At 37.2% G+C, this 17154-nt stretch overlaps 2 protein-coding genes across 2 annotated transcripts in view; both read right to left on the reverse strand.

Annotated features, from left to right (window-relative positions):
• The window catches only part of CKMT2 (creatine kinase, mitochondrial 2), a 38129-nt gene extending 33267 nt beyond the window's left edge, over positions 1-4862 (reverse strand). The window contains exon 1 of the mRNA XM_067315359.1: positions 2113-4862. The gene's annotated coding sequence lies outside the window, so the exon portion shown is untranslated. The remainder of the gene's footprint in view (positions 1-2112) is intronic.
• Positions 4863-5876: 1014 nt separating this feature from the next.
• RASGRF2 (Ras protein specific guanine nucleotide releasing factor 2) overlaps positions 5877-17154 on the reverse strand; it is a 135300-nt gene continuing 124022 nt past the window's right edge. The window contains exons 20-27 of the mRNA XM_067315553.1: positions 13891-13951; positions 13125-13228; positions 12423-12507; positions 11596-11793; positions 9568-9647; positions 7501-7618; positions 6694-6762; positions 5877-5995 (exon numbers count right to left, since the gene is read on the reverse strand). Coding sequence (XP_067171654.1) covers positions 5903-5995; positions 6694-6762; positions 7501-7618; positions 9568-9647; positions 11596-11793; positions 12423-12507; positions 13125-13228; positions 13891-13951 — 808 coding nt within the window. The 3' untranslated portion in view covers positions 5877-5902. The remainder of the gene's footprint in view (positions 5996-6693; positions 6763-7500; positions 7619-9567; positions 9648-11595; positions 11794-12422; positions 12508-13124; positions 13229-13890; positions 13952-17154) is intronic.

Genomic DNA, 17154 nt, shown 5'->3' on the forward strand with positions numbered 1-17154 from the left:
TCTTACACAGAAAAAAATTGCCACCTTCAGAAGTTGCTTTCTCAGTCAATTGCAGTTATGTGAAATACTAAAAAGTGAAAAAAATTACAGAAAATGTGACTGCAAGGTCACAAAACACCTAATAGGTTCTGATTTTGAGACATGTCACTTGTTTTACCTCCACCCTACACAGACCTGATGTGCCCTTACTGTTTAGTTACTTAAAATATGTTAATTCTTGGCGGAAAAAACAGGTACCTTCGTATCCTCTTAAAAATTAACCTCTTCAACAAAGGAAAGCAGTAAACTTAATGATTAAAGCATATAACAGAAGATGGAGAACCGGTTTTGTAGTCTTAAACTCTGCCATCAACTATTTTGCATCAGCGTGCAAGGTATTTTACCTCTGTGTGCTTTGTTTTTCTATCAGAAGAGGAGGGACATACCATACTTACAAACCTAAAATGTTTTCTGTGTTAATTGGGCAGTCTCATATTAAAAACATGAACTAGTTTCATTGGAAGGACACTCATTCCACCACCTTTAAGAGCAGAGAATCCTAAAGTTACTGAACTACCTTTGAAGTTGATAATCGAAAGGAAGCAACTGTAAATGGAATAGGAAAGAATTGTGTATTCATGAATCTGTAATTATTGGCTCTTAATTCTTATCAAAGATGATAAAGGAAGGCAAGTGAGGAAATTATGTTCTGTTTCTTTAAATCTGGAGCAGAACACCAACCAGGAACAGGCTAGGGGTGTTTAGACAAAAGTCCAACAAGGAAGCAACAAAAGAAAGAAGTTAGGCACAATGTTATTTCTTTCTATCAGTGTAAATCATTGCCTCTTGTTTAAAGAAATATTCTGTTGAAATAGGAAGTCATTAAACACCTTCTGAAATGGTGTTTAAACTCCACCTATTTGTAACTTCCTACAGAAGCATAAAGGGATTAATGGTGAGGAATGGGAGAAGCTTTCCTTAGCATCACTTTTGGCCCACCAAGAATGAGCTGTGCACCTAGTTCTATTTAATCTATGTGATATGTCTTATTTAGTTATTTATGTCATACACTTCGCAATGGATCTCAGCATTTCTAGTTGTGTATGAAGAAGGCTTTGTTCTTTGTTCTAAATTTAAATCAGCATTAATTCCAGTGTTGCCCACAGCAGTTTCAAAGCAGCATAAACGAGCAAAGGATAAAATGCAGGAAGTCAAACAATTCTCTAACAGTAGAAGCAGCCAGAACTTTCTCTGCTTTTGCCTTTTCTGTTAATGGCTTTTCTCCTCCCCTCCCATGTTTCTCTAAAAGATTCAATAATTCAGAAAGAGTGGGTTACAGATCCATCATTTACTCACCATAGTGCGATAAAAAATAAACAGAAGCAAGTAAGAATTCTTGAAATTCAGAAAAAAAAAAAGAATGTTTAATTAGCCAGGCATAACACCCTTCCTGAGATGCCTTACAAACAATACAAAGCAATAATCTCAGGTCAAAAGGTAAGTTACAACACATGCAAAAACATCTGGATATGCACTAAGCAATGAGTTAGATATAGGTACATCTGTCAAACACACATCTGTGCACCTAAAGAATAAAATTTTAGAGACTATTACAAAAGTAAAGGTACAACAAAACAATCATAGGTGAGCAGCATGTTGGACATGAAACATCATACAGAGACATTTGACCTTTGGAGGCAAAAACTGACAGGCAACTAGTCCAGAGCCAAATCCCCAAATCTTTACTTACGGAAAGCTTTCAGTGAAGCCCAAGGTATTATCAGAATGAGGACTGAAGAATTTGACCCTTAATAAATATCAATTTTGACTAGGTTAAATGTCTCTATCAGCGAGAAATTTAAATCACGCAACTATATTTAATGTGGTTGATAACAGTGAAAGAAGGAGAGCCTGAATACTCATACAAATAAAACAATGTTTTAAAAAACTCTTAAAATAAATAATAATCATTAAGGAAAACTTCGGATAATTAACATGTCCTGAAATCAAAACCAACGTGATTAAAGTTAATAAATACTTTAAATAAAGTGTTAAGTTCCTTTTTATCCTAAAAACCAACAATCAGCATTAAGAACTAGGAAAACAGAAAGAGGACAGAGGTGTTTTTCTTACTTTTCAATAATGGTGATCAGTTGCAGCAGAATCCCTCGCTATTAACCTACACATTTGTATGTTACGGGACTGGCTGAAAGAAAGGGACGGAATACACACTTACAGCAACTGTAAATTCAGGAGATTTATTTTCCTTCCCCTTTGTGGCTAATCATGGGCTCAGTCCACTACCTGACATGGAGTGCCACATACAACACAGGTGAATTTAATCAGGGTGAGGGGCAGGGCGTGAGACCTGGGGTGAAGGCAGCTCTAACCCCGTATTAGCGTGTCCAGTGACGTGTGCTCTGTCACATGAAAGGGGAGCGTCTGTGCTGCTGCCCAGGCTCCCCACTAACTACAGCTGAATCCAGTCTGCTGCTTCAGCTTTATTACCGCAAAACTCCCCTCTGACTTCCGTGGCAATGTGCCCACTGCTGAACAGAGGCAGTGGGTGAACTACGCCACCCCTTTTGTAGCTAGCCAGCCCATACTCCCCGAGGCATTTTTGCCCAGAGAGTGCTGAAAGGGAGCAGCCCCCCCCCGAACAGAAGAACTGCTATTGCATCTGACCAGTGCACCAGGGCCGGGGAGCTAAGGCAGGCAGGTAGATAGGCTCTTCAGCCCTTCTCTTCCTTATGACCACAGTCCTCACTGGAAAACACCCCCCCTGAATAACCAGTGGCAAACAGTGCTTGTTTTACAATTAGGATTTGTATCTCTCTATATTATTAGCATGTGGCTGTGGTGGAGGGGTGCAGAGAAGCTGGAGGCAAGGAGCTCCACAAGCCCTGTGCACTGTGCAGGGAGGCCACTGCACCTGTTGGTTATGCTGATGTACCAGGCAAAGCTTCAGCTAAAGCAGGCTGGTGTTGCCTCCCAGCTAGTGCCATTGCTCAAAGACTGCAGCAGCAGGGCAGCAGAGGCACCCAGGCCACAGGTACGTGAATTACACAACCTGATTGTTGGGGGAGACACACCATCCCACGCTTACTCTGTAGGATCTCTGCAGAAAGAACAAGTTTTTCCAGCTTTGATTAGGGTTGGGAGCACTGACTAGAATTACAGATAAGACGATGTATGCTCATATTTTTGAGCAGTCATCTCCTGTATTTTAAGGAACACATTGCATCCACAGCCCAAACAGATTAACATGATAGTCATCAGCAAACCAAACAGATTCGTGTGGCCATAGCAATTTTTTTTTTGTTCTGAACACAGATCAAGCATCTAGTTACTCTGGCAATTCTAACATAAATTCTGCCACTGACCCAATATGTAAGTTTTGGCATATAATTAGGATATGTTTTTCCAGAAGGGCTGAACCACCCCATTGTCTACTGATTTTAAGATACAAATACATAGCACATTTGAAAAAAATCATCCTTAATCCTTTGTCTTCCCGTCTCTCCATCAGTAATGCTGTAGCCCTACCCTAGTCCAGCATTACCCTTCTGTATTGCAAGGGCTAACTAATGCATTAAACGTTTTGAAACTCTGAAGAACCAATATATGTACATAATGTACAAAACAACAAACTGACTATAAAATAAGTAAGATGAAGAATTGTATCCTGTAACCCTAAGAACAGCAAGGAAGTTTGATAAAATGGGATACAGGAAGATAAAGCAGCAGTTAACAGCATACAACAGAGAGGCCAGTTAAGACATTGACAGTTGTTATACATTTTTTTTTTTGTGAACAGAGAAACAATAAAACCAAGTTAAGAACTCACTTTTTGGACCACTTTTTTTCCCATTTCTTCATGACCTTAATGCGTTTTATGCAATTGACACCCGGTAACTGTTTTTGTACAGAAAATACACAATAAGTTGGTTTAGTGGTCCAAATAAACCATGCTTTTCTTTTACTCATGCACTGGGATGCAATCAGCTTCCTGTCAGTCATTAATGAAAAGAACAAGCAAGTTTCTGATAATAAAAAGCTTTCATAAATAGTATTTTCCATGTCCACTTCTGCAGCATTAATTAGTCAGAACTATTTAAAATGTTTCTGGAATTTCCTTTTTTTGTTGCTGTCTGCTTTTCTAATTGAGGAATTTTCCAGTATTTGTGAATTTTACCCATGCATTTATTTACAACGAGATGGTCCTTGTGATGAGGAACCTTAATGAAATTTACAGTTGCTAAGGTGCATTTATAAATGCTAGCATTTACACTCAGACAGAACAAATGGAATTTATTGTGCAGCTCTTGGCTGGGCTAACAATGTAATTAAAGTGCAAATAAAGACAAAAACCACAAGCCAGGCAGATTTATTTTTCATTTTTAGCATTAAGAAGCATCATGACTGTGGTAAGAAATGTCAGATCAAATAGGCCCAGGTCAAAATCTATTTTAAACACTTGTCTCCCTGAGAGGATTTAAGGGAGGTAAACAGTGATATAGCCCTATTTCTTCAACTGGCTGATTATCATTGGAAAAGTAAGGACGCTTTTCCAGCCAAGTTATTCAACAGTGCTAATACCTGCATTTTATAATACGATGTACTTTATAGCATGCATTTGAGCTCATCTTCCATGCAGCTGCAACAGGCCACTCTTGATCAGGAAATTCTGGGAAGTACCAACTAGCTGTAGAAATGAAAACTATCTACCTGGTTTCTCACAAAAGCATAGGCTTTACAACAGTTACAAACAGCACATTTTCTTAAACATATGCTCATATGCAAATGCTAGTTACTAGTTCAAATAAAAATGGAAAGTTTGTGTTTGTGCACATTCAAAGTTTGTCACTGATGTAAAAGAGCTGAGTCAGTGCTGAATGACTGAGCAAAAATCAGACTTTTTTAAACCATTAATTTCATGTAAAATGAAACAGTCATTCCAACTCCTAGTGTTCATTGCTGACCACTACCCACTGCCAGACCAGAATCCATTTCTCTCAACAGTGTGTCCAGAAAGTGCTTTGTAGCCTGACTTTTCAGGGAAGCTGCAGGTGCAGAAAATTAAAGTGCCTTTTTCAGGGCTGTGTGCAACATGGTTAATCATCCCATTCACTGTATGTTCAGATTTCTTGACTCTGCTTGCAAGGCTGGCAACTATTTACAACTATTCAACTATAGTTCATTTACTTTCCATGCTGTAAATATTCTCATTGCATATTAATGAAAAATATTTACAAAGATTAGTTCATTTATTTGTGAAATCTGTTATCTTAGAACAGGCTAATAAGACATTTAAAGAAGGTAACATTTTATAAAGGGAAGCATTAACTGTATAACAAACGTTCTGAATAACTGTAGATCTGAAGTTACTAGATATTACCCTGATGCCTCTCCAGACTAGTAGATGACTCTCAAAATCCTAATTTTCCAGCAAATATAATATGATATGAGAACACCACTACCACTACTGCCTCAGTGAATGCATAGTTAGCAATCAACTCAGGCCACATCAGTGCCATCTCATTTTGCCCAATCACCTTAATATAACTGCCTAAGGTACTACCATTTACAGCTGTCCCCCTACTTTGTCATATCAAGATGGCTACAATGAGCACCTGTTCACAGGAAAGCCTCCTGTTTTCCATTAGATGCATAATCCCTATTGCAAACATTATCATTGCAAAGTAGTAATCACTTAACCCAGACATGAAGCATCTTTATCTTCCACCTCCAACAGCTGATTTTCCTTGACTGAGAGGGTAATGCTGTGAGGCTCTGTGTCTCTCACTGGAAAAGAGAGCTTGCATTCTTCTCAATATTTCCCTTGCTGTCTTTAGGACGTGGCATGCATAACTTTGTTCATTATTCTAAAGCTTTCTGTAGACTCTGAGGCAAAGCTGGCTTTTCAGGCAGGGAGTCTGGGTTCAATCTTTAGGGAAAGTTCATACAGAGTATCTTCATCTATGATGAGTGTCTTGTCAAGTAAATAGTGAGTGACCTGAAATGCAGAAAACATAGCTGAACAGACGGTATGCTACTTTCAAGTAAATTCCTTAGCTTTCCTGTTCCTCCCTCAGCTCATTCCAGAGGCTGTTTGAGATCCTCTCAAGTTGTGTTTTCTCAGAGAAACAAAAAAGTTCATTCAAATAGTGTAAAGCTATCCCAGCAGTGTCCTAGGAATCAAGTAAACTCTCTCAGGAAAGGGCAAAACCTTAGCCAAGTTACCTAAGCCCATGTTGCTCTTCTGGACTCTGGGATGAAAAGAATTTTTTCTTTCAAGGAACAGACTGACTTTGGACAAATTTCCACAGCTTCCATAAAGGAAAAGGGGAAAAGAATTGCAGTCCTCTCCCCTAATCCCACTATTCTGGCATCCCCTGCGGAATTATGCTCTAAACTGGGCAGGGAATGTACAGTTCCCTTGGAACCCACTCCCTTATACACCACAGACACACTGGTTCAAAACCCAAGAGAGTTCCAAAATTTGCTTCTATATACAGTGCTGAGAAGACAATTTCTACCATCAGGCTATTACAACACAGAAATCCCTGCCCACATTTCTGTCTGTCCTCTCCTCTGTGTGTGTGGGAGCAGAATACATTAATTTTTCCTTTCAACAATGGCTGTATCTTGCAACTAATTGCTACAGCATCTTTCATTTCATTAATACCTAACAGCATCTAAGAAAAGCCTTACCTTCTGCTGATATTCTATGCGGTAGGAGGTCTGCTGGAACTGGCGTATTTCCCTGATAATATGCGAGATCTAACAAAAGAATGCATGTATATAAGTAAGTACAACTGCATTTTGACTTCAGTTAGGCCACATAAGGCAAGAATTTTGCACCAAATTATGCAATTTTTCCTGGGAGAAGGGAAGGAACCTGCACAGATTATCTCCTAATGGCTTCTAAGAGTTTCACTTTCCTAAATTAGCCATCTATTGCTAAGGCAGTCTCAAACAGGCCACTGTGTCTCTCCTGATAACCATTTTTCTCTTCTCTTGAGTGACTGCTGCAATGCGTAGTCGTAAGACAGGCATTAACTTGAGATCAGATGAGCAGCTTCCGTGCTTCTCTCTGAGGAGCTTCACAACAGTATATGTGGAGAAAATCATCTTTAAAATGCTTTTTTACATAGACCCTAGCACACCTGAAAAAGATTGTCAGTACCACTTTCTGGTGAATCATTCTTTGAATTTTGATTATCCTCAGTAAAACTCTTGTTGCTCCTTCACAAGCCTAGGGCAGCTGCTTTTTGTCTCTGTGACTTCTCAAAGACCAAACTGAATGCAAAATTCACACTGTAAAACTCCTCAGGTTACCAGAAGGTGGTGATAGAAGACTGGGTTCAAGTAATTGCTTTCAAATAGCTGTGTATTGTGCATGATGCAAATGTATTTGCAAGTTTTAGAAGATAAATTCAAAGCAGTTGTAATTAAATCAATCATTAACTCATGTAATTAAACACCTGTGGGGAAAGCACATAAGAAAATTAAAATTACCATTCTCATTTTGGAAAAATTGACAAGGCCTTCTTCAGTGAAGTTTGGTGTTCCTTCTTCAATAAATGCTAGATCTGTCAAGTACATTCCAAGGTAGGGAACTGCAGGTGGGTTACAACTGTAGGACATGAAATTAGCATATGTGACTATGACTAAATTTACAAACTAACATTTCTATAAGTCACACATAGTCTTTATTACTTAAAGTACTTTTAAACAATGGACCATATTCATCTGTTAGAATAAACAGCTTCTCTGACTTCACCTGAGTTTCACCTGCTTTGCCAGTGACAAATTATTAATATTAAAGGCAGATGACCTTTAACAAAAGCTAGAATGATAATATGATGGAGCAAGAGGAAGGGCTGATACACTCTGGAATCAGAGAACACCTTCTGGCATATTTCAAACCTGGCTGACAAGCAATCTCAGAAACAGATCCTACGCACAAGCTAAAAATGCATCTGGACATGCTTCTGTGTGGTTGGTGTTCTTCTGCAGTAGTGTAAGCATTCTAGTATCAGCAAAGACACACACATACATATATATATATGTGTGTGTACTTGTGTGTGTATATAAATATACATACATATATATATGCACACACACACACATGTGTGTGTGTACTCACATATATATATATATATATATAAATTTGTAAAATTTCCATTCAGTCAGAGTCTATTCAGGCCTTCTCAACAGTGCACACAGAAAGGAAAGAGGAAGATGGAGAAGTAGCAAAGCTGATCTGGAAAACCAGGACTACAGACTCTAGAGAACTGGGGTTTGCTCTTCTGGGGGAGACAGGAGGAGTGGGGTGATGATTGTTGCTTCTGTAATCGAGTCACTCTTTCTCCCAAAGCAATATTTGCCACTCCACGCTTGCTGATTCTTGCCTCAGTAGCAACAGCAGCAAAGCTAGTTTTCTGAAGCTCTGGCATAAGAAAAGTAAAGAGCAAGGCCATGGCTGTACTGTTAACTTAGGCACTCTGCCGACTGTGTTTAGAAGTGCACATCATTCTAGTCATTCATTGTATTATGAGGGTATTTGCTGTATAGAGGAAAGCAATATATTAACTTAAAGGTATAAAAATACTTGCCCATATATCATGAATAAAACCATTTTTAAAAAAGTGATTCGTTCCCCAACAGTAATTTTTTGACTAAAAATTGACTAACTTGAACCATGTCTGTTTTTAAATATTCAGTAACTACTTTAAAAGTTCAATTCTTTGCTTCTCTCAAGATGATTTAAAGTAGTTCTGTCACTCAACTCTGGAAAGCCTACTTCTAAATTCAGACTTGCAAAGAGCTAAAGTATGGGTTTTGTATGCAAGCAGTTGCAGACAATACACACATAAACTGTAGAACCCTTGCCACAGGATATTTTGGATACCAAAATTACTTAAGGTCAAACACAATTTGGCAAATCAATGAAAGAAAAAAAATTTTTCAAGGACTATTATAGAAAGATACAAACTCTTTTCATGAATTCCCAAATGGCAGACTAGAAGAGGCTGGGAGGCTACGGGAGAGGAACTATCACTCTATGTTTGTCCTGTTCCTCTTACGTTCCTAAGTATCATCTATCAGCTGCTGTCAGAGACAAGAAAAAGGGGTGAAAGGATCTTTGATCTAACTCATGGATATTCTTAAGTTCTAAACTTCTTATCTGGAACAAGAACTCTACAGAATCATTGGACTGAACTCTCTAAGATGTTTTTGAATATGAACCTTTAGTTATAAACCTGGTCCTACACTTACTGAGAAAGTTTATCAGTGTAAGTAAAACCCCCAACTGGGAATATTTCACACAGAATAACAGTTCAGTTTGTTTCAGTAATTCTCCAGAGACATTATATTTACCTATCAGAGGTACTAAATCACAGGATATTCAGCAAAACAATAATCCCAAATAGAATAAAACTAGATTTTAAAAGGTTATTAGGTAAAAATATTATCCAAGATTATATTAATTATTAAAGCTTACTCAAAGCCAACTCATCTTTAACATGTACTAACCACTGTTGATAACAAAATACAATTGTATTATGCAGGGAAACATACTTTTTCAGTGTTTCTCTGAGATTTTTAAATCTTCCTTCAGATGATACAGTCTTCTGAAGCTTGTCCATGAGAGCTTTTGTCTAGAAAGAGAACACATTACAAATGTCATTGCTGTTGCAAATGAATGATTGGGATTAGATTTTTAAAAAGACATAATTCACTTAGCATCTTCATCCCATTTTCAAAAATAATAATGTAGGCATTAGGAACTTAGCTTCACTGTAGTTTCTAATATATTTCTGAAAATGGAGATTAGGCAGCACTGAAAATCTTCCTTTCAGTGATACAAAGAAATTGTATCTACACTAATATTATTAGCTAGCAAGTTCAGGAAAAAAGGCAAGCTCATTAAACTAATGGTCAGAAATTCATTTTACTGTGTTTACAAGGATATTTGAGACCTTATCGTACATGTTGCTAAGAATCCTCAGCTGAATTTACTGAAATTAATGAGAGTAAAGGATGTCCACTGTCTCACAGCTTGCACTAAGCTGGCTGAAGTTCTTAAAAACGATTTTGCCTCCAAGTTTCCCATAAAAGCTGAATACACATGGGCAAAGATATTACTATCTTATAATTATTTTCAATGGATATCATAATGGCTTGGTTGCTTAGTAAGTGAAAAAAATAGCTTTTCATCACTTATTTATGCTATAGATTTGAGAAAGCATGAAGAATCATGAGAAATTTGTCATATTTGAAACTGCATTTCCATTCAGAAAAAGAGAAAGCTGTAGGCAGAAAAAGACACATTCTTTTTCTTCTATGGTAACAGGCTGATAAAATATTCAGATAATGTTTCCAGTAAGCACTGGAGAGGTGTAAAACAACATTAATCTGTTTTTTAAAATGTTTAATGCTAGAGTTCAAAAAAATCAAACAAATCCTAAACATAAAACACTTTCATGGCAAACTCTTAAAAGAGTTTGTATTGAAAGGATTTTTATTTTTTTTTAATAAAAGAAAGTAGCACCAGCTATAAAGCACCTGTGAACAAGCTGACTAGAGAATGCAGTAACTCAGAACATATTCTGAGTAGATTTCATTTCTGGGGCTGCTTAAGCGTTTTGCAAACACTGAAGCTGCAGAAATAGCCAGAGGAGGAAATGAACTAATAAAAGCCCACCTTCTTGCAGGTCAATTAGTCTGATATAGAAGGGTTAACCTGAAATCTTCCAATTGGCTGGAGTAAACTCTGTATCCAAATACTGCCTACATTACAAGTGATTGGTTCTGTCCTACTGACCCCATTGCTCTGTTATTCCACCATGCTAAAATATTCATATATTTTTAAATGATAGAAAGTTGAGATTTATATCTTTTAAACATTTTCTTCCAAACTGTTTAAAACACAGAACATTAAAGACTGGATAGTCTTCAACTTGGCTAGGTGTTTTTGTCTTTATTTTTCTTTGTTATTGGAAATCCTCCTGGCAGTCTCAACCATGCTGCTGACAGTCTCAGCTGCAAGGCAAGGATTAAGAGGAGATATGCACTGCATCTAAACTCAGGACCTAAATGAGAAAGAGGTCTGGTTATCTAAGGTTTCTTACCGGTCAGCAAAGAACTCAGCACCTTGAGAGGAAGTGCTGACCTCTGTAGTGACTTGCTGCACAGGCAGGGAAATAAGGCTCCTACTTTAAGAACCTGAGGTGACTACAGTTAATGGAGCCAGTCCTCCAATGTGTAAATTGTGTATATCTAAATGTATCTAATAAATAACAACAAAATTTAGTTTTCTCAGACATTTCAATACTTTAAGCTCAAGCCTTAGACTTAGGCACCTCCTACTTCCATTGAATTCAGTGTGTTGTTACTAATATTTAATTAATGATACAAAAAATAAGATAAATTAAATACAAAATACCTTGAAGTGAAATGCCAGCAGCAGCTGACACCTCCAGCAAATAGAGTATTTTCAAAGTAGAACTATTTATGGGAAGAATATGTATTTCAACACCTTTTTCCCTGGACAACATACTGACCAATGAAATCTACGCACCATATTTGTATTCACGTCTTTCTTACCTGCTTGGATACTTTAGCCCACGTTTTCTTCAGTCTGTAGATTGCACTTCTGTTCAAGGCTGATGTGATTTCTAACACACCATTATAATTGTGCATACATCGACAAATATCTGCTACTGCTACCCACTTCTCAATTGAGTTAGCCCGGGAGCTGACATCAGTGTAATTCATGATTTGGGAGGCAACAAGGTTACTCATCTGGCCAAATAAAGAGGAAGAAGTTTATGACATTTAAATATAAACACTTTCAAAACATCATTATTTAATGAACAAAGCAGAAAATAGCACTAATGCACAGCAAAATTTATGGCTTTTAATAAAACCATAAAAAGTATGTTGAGAACAGCGTTGCTGGGCAGCATGAGAGAATTATGATATAAAAGAAGGGTATCAAAAGCAATGGGGAATATCACCAAGCCAACAGTACTAACATGATCAGAAAGTCTCTCAGCAAAATGTAAGGAAAATGGGTAAAGAGCAAACATAGGGATGGAGATTCAAAGGGCATTCATTAAACAGAGTGAGTTTTATATATTTTGTCTCTGAAGAACAAACTTAATTTCTTCTGTAAGCAATGAGTCATGTTAATACAGTTCGAAAGGTTCTAATCTATTAAATTGTCATTGAACTGCTGAGCAGCAATTCATAAAAATTAGAATCTTTATATACTTTGATTTAAAAGGTTAATCATAAAAAGGTTGTAACATTCAGTCACTACTAGGTAAGAAATTATATCACATTGTACAAAAAGACATTTACATTCCAGAGGTCATAGAAAGTGTCAAGAGAGTGCCTAAAAGGCAATCTGTATTTCTGTGAGTACTTACATCATTAAAGTGTTGACTAGTTTTCATGATATAGGGTGTTCTCTCATTTTTATCCAGTTTCATCCAGCCCTGCCCAAGAAACTCTCTGGAAATTGGGGGGTGAGAAAACAAACAAACCAAAATGTCACTAATAAGCATAGTAGAAAGAGACTCTGTCTGTAACTGTAGCCTAAGTGGATTTCAAGTATACTCTTAAAAGCTAATAACAGAGCTTTACACTAATTCCAACATTTCACTGTACCATTACTAATACTGTCCAAAGCAGTAAATGTTGTAAAGAATTTTGTTGAATCCCTTCCCCAATTTCCCTGTCTTAATTTTCAGAGTCGTGACCTTATCTTAAATTGTTCTTGTCAGCTTACATGGTTATATTAATGGCAAACTGCTGTATGAATGAAGTTGATTTGACACTCCCTCTCCAGAGACTCAGCACTTCCCTACTACGTTCACCCATCACCAGCCCAGAGCCTTAGACCACGGATTTTTTTTTAGCAACAGACTGAACAAACTCAATCTTTCAAAACATGGCTAGATTATGAAGCATTATAAGCAAAGACGAAAATAGCCGAAGGACATTATTCTGTTATGTATGCAAACCATTTTGCCTGAATGTCAGTAACACAAATTAGTGTAGTGGATAAAACCTCCAGTCAGTAACTCATCCAAAGTACTCACTTCAATCAATCGTAGAAGAACACTTACTCATAGGGTATGCTTCTGAAAACTACGTGATCTAAAAGAGTTATTTGCTCTGCAAGCTCCATGGCTGACAAAGTCTCAAAGCACTCTGGTTTTGGACATTCTGACTGCAAAAAAATAAGAAGACTTAATGATTTCTCTTATTATCAAAGAACATTTCAAAGTACAAGGTATTAAGAACTTCATATGCACTTTCAACACAGAATTGTAATTAACTTCTTTGTTACAAAGACATAAGAATTGAGCAAAAAATTGTAACGACATCAGGCTGGAAACTGGCAGGAAAACATGCACATAGCTTGTGCTAAGTTATGAGTATGTATGTAGACAAATTAAAGTTTTTGTATTCTACATTACTTTCTACTCTCACCCTTCACCTAGTTCATTGTCCACCTTTCTTTGGATTAATTAATGCACTTGAGGTGATGGTGACCACACTTCAAAGGATGGGCCTTGTCAATGAAGGCCAACTACTGGTTTTGATGGCTGCTTTACTGTGCAGAGGTGACCACTATCATTTCATATATACTCATGTCTTACTCATTTTTTTTGCATCACGATTTAAAATCAAATCCTAAAATTTTGACTTGTTCATCTTTGATATGGGCTCCAAATTCTTACTTTCTCTAAACTGAAATGTACATTCCTATTATAAAACAACAGTATTTCTACCCAGAGTCACAAAGCTGCAGTTGCGATACATTTTAGTGACTTAAACATACCACAAATCTATAGGAATATTCATGTATAAACTTCAAGATGAACTTACCATCTGAATGATATCCTCTATTTTTAAGTGGGTATCATCTTGATCATCCTGAGAAAGGGCCCTGAAAAATTAAGTGGCAGAACATCCTATATGAATAATAACATCAATGGTTATGAGAAAATCTTATCACAGTTCAGCAATCATGCTTATCTAAATTAAATCCTAAGACTGCAAATGAAGAACTAAGGGAAAAAAAGAACTTTATTTTAAACCAGAAATTAGTTTTTAGATACAATAAAGTTCTTGTGAAAGTGTATAAAATGGTACAGTATCAGAGTCATGTAAGCTAAAATACTGGTCTTGGAGGCTTAAAATCACTGCCCTAAGAACAGCATATACCGCAGAATGGTCAGTGACAACACAGTGCTGTTAACTATTGTACTAATTTGGTGATTATCGTCATAAGGTTTCTGCATCTATCCAACTTTGACTTCACTGAGGAGAATGTGATGGACAAAAATAAACTCTCTTTTTAAGAACTGGACTGGCACTACAAAATCAGAAAGAACACAATAATAAAAATATTTGCTCTCTTAATGTTGAATAATCCTAGGAAACCTAAAGGAAAAAAATACATCTCAAAGCCTTTTCTCTGAGTCTTAAACTCTGTACTACATGATATCTTTGGGAAATGTTTGAAAAAAGAACATTTGAGAAGACAAGACAGCATAATAAGCATGCAAAAAAGAATGCTTCTCTGGAAGTGTTCCTTTTTATTGGCACTTCACCATCCTGTTCACTGACCCACACAAACAACTCTGAGTGTGGACATAGAAAACCAATCGCCAGTAGATTTCACTTGCAGCCAGCGCATGCTCTGCTTTCAGCAATATAAGTGTTGATCCATGCTTTCAATTCTTCTGTAGTAAACCTGTGATTATTAGGGTTATTTCAGAGTGCTGGGTCAAAAATGAACCCAGCAGAAGTAATTAGCATTCCACTGAATCCTAATCAGTCTGATGTAGTACCGTGGCACATAATTCTAAGATCTTACCCCCTCATTTTCTGCCTGCCAATTAGCCTGCAAATGAAAGCTCTCAATATTGAGCATTTAGCTCAATGAGTCCTCAGTCCTGGGAGGGTCCTGTCCTATAGGATTTCTGAGAATTCACATTATAATGTAATGCTGTAGGAAAAAAAGACTGGTGACACCTTAGGTTGCAGTAAAAGTATATTCTATGTAAAGCACAGGTAATAATATAATTCTGCTCCATTGACATCCTAAGATTTCAGCGGGAGTACTATGTCTGGTCTGAGCACCACCATATGACAAATACAAACTGGTATGATTCCAAGTAAACAAGTAGGATAAAGGATTTGGAAAATGCAGACTAGAAGAAAAGCTTCAATAGACTGGATTTATATAATTAAGAAAAGATTTAGGGAGAGATAACAATACGTAAAAGACTGTGTATAAAAAGAACACCAGTGATGGGGCAAGGAGTCACTGGACTGATTTGCATCAAGGGAGATTTAGTTTAAACACTAAGTTCAACTATCAAACTGCAAAAGAACGGGTATGCACTGAAACAGGTTTTCTGCAGAAGCTGTGGAATATCTATCAGTGGAATTTTCAAGGAAAAGTTTAGGTGACCATTTTCAAAGAGGACCCACTTCTACTGATCTTGCCAGAAAGCAGAGCAACTGGACTAAGTGTTTTCTTGTGGTCACTTCAATTCTTTATTTTTGCACTCTGTAGAAACAGACTTTCCATGTACCAGTTGGGAAAAGGGTTAAAAGAAAAGGATTTACATTGCCTGGAGACTTTAGCTATGAGTGTAAGAGATGGAATCTGTACTATGTGGGTGGGAAGGAAGCGTTAATGCTTAGTACACTAGGTTCTTCTGTTGTGGGCTGTTGTTGTTTCTTTTTGATTTGCCAAATTGGAGATGGTCTAGGTTAAAACCAAATGCAGATACACAAAGAATCTAAGAATCCTCCTTGCCTTCATTTTCAGCCTGTCAAATCCACACAAAAAGCCCCTTTCTTCACAGGAGTTGGAAATGCCTTATGCCTCATAGGCATGCCATGCAGTCTTCAATGTTTTATTCTTCAGGAGAACCCTCAGTGTCTTCTCCAGAGAACAAGTGTGCTGCCTCAGTAACTGTAAATAGATTGGCAATCTGTCTTTCCTTAGCAGCTTATTTTGTGCTGGATCTCATGACTGATTGCCTGCAGAAAGATAACGCTCATCATATGATAAGAGCATGTGCTTTCCTGGCAATTAAAAAAGAGAGGGTTTGTCCTTCTGCCCCGAGTACTTCCAGTAATCTCATAAACTCATTTTTTGAGTTCCTTATATAAATATAAATATATAAAACTCTATGTAGGCTGGAGTTTTTATCTTAGATACAGAAAAGATTGTACTTGCTTAATACCAAATAAAATAGGAAAGACAGGATTCTTAAAAGGCTCTAAGTACTTGACTTTCCCCCATCTTTTGCTTCCTGATACTCTCTAACATGGCATGTGTCATATAACACATAAATAGTCTTTCCTCAATTCATTTAGAATCCCTCATTCTAACTTTCCTCAATTCATTTAGAATCCCTCATTCTAAACAGATATCTTGTGCTTTTCCTCTGACATAACATTCTCATGAAAAAGCTTCTCCTTTTATCCATATATGCTCTAAGTTTAAATCTTCAGAGAGCAGTACACTTCTCTGAACTGGATAAAATTACTTTCTGGCAGCATCAGTAGCAGCTTCCACTTCAATCTGCACTGTTGCTGGCCTTAGGGTACTTTGTTTCAATAGAGGTCTAGGAAGATGTAGCCAGCTTCTCATTTCTGCTTGAGCAGTTCCCACTAGAATCCCTGAACAGCCTCCTGCAAGCTGGGTAAGAAGCTCAGGTCCAAGTGAAAAGAGGTATGAGAGAAAGGAAAGGGTAAGGAAAGATTCTGGATGACTGTTAAACAGTTCACCTCACAGTGAGGACAGAATGGCATGCCACCTCTGTGGTTATCCTTACACATGAAGGAAGTGACCGTATTTGAAATAACTTTCTAATTCTTAGAGTTATCAGCTAACCTTAGAGCTGTCTTTCTCATTTAAGCTATTCTTCATGCTTGAACAATCCAAATATTAAAACTACTTTCTAGCAGAAAAAATTAAAATCTGACCCAAACTAGCTGTCTCCTCATTCTCTTACTATATATAAAATATTTTAAAAGCTGGTGTCAGTTATATAGCCTGAAATGTATTGTCTGGTGAGATCATACAGGGTAGAAAATTGGTCATCCATCAAATACCTCTGCATATCC

Source organism: Apteryx mantelli, chromosome Z (assembly GCF_036417845.1).
Source record: "Apteryx mantelli isolate bAptMan1 chromosome Z, bAptMan1.hap1, whole genome shotgun sequence".
Lineage (NCBI taxonomy): Eukaryota > Metazoa > Chordata > Aves > Apterygiformes > Apterygidae > Apteryx > Apteryx mantelli.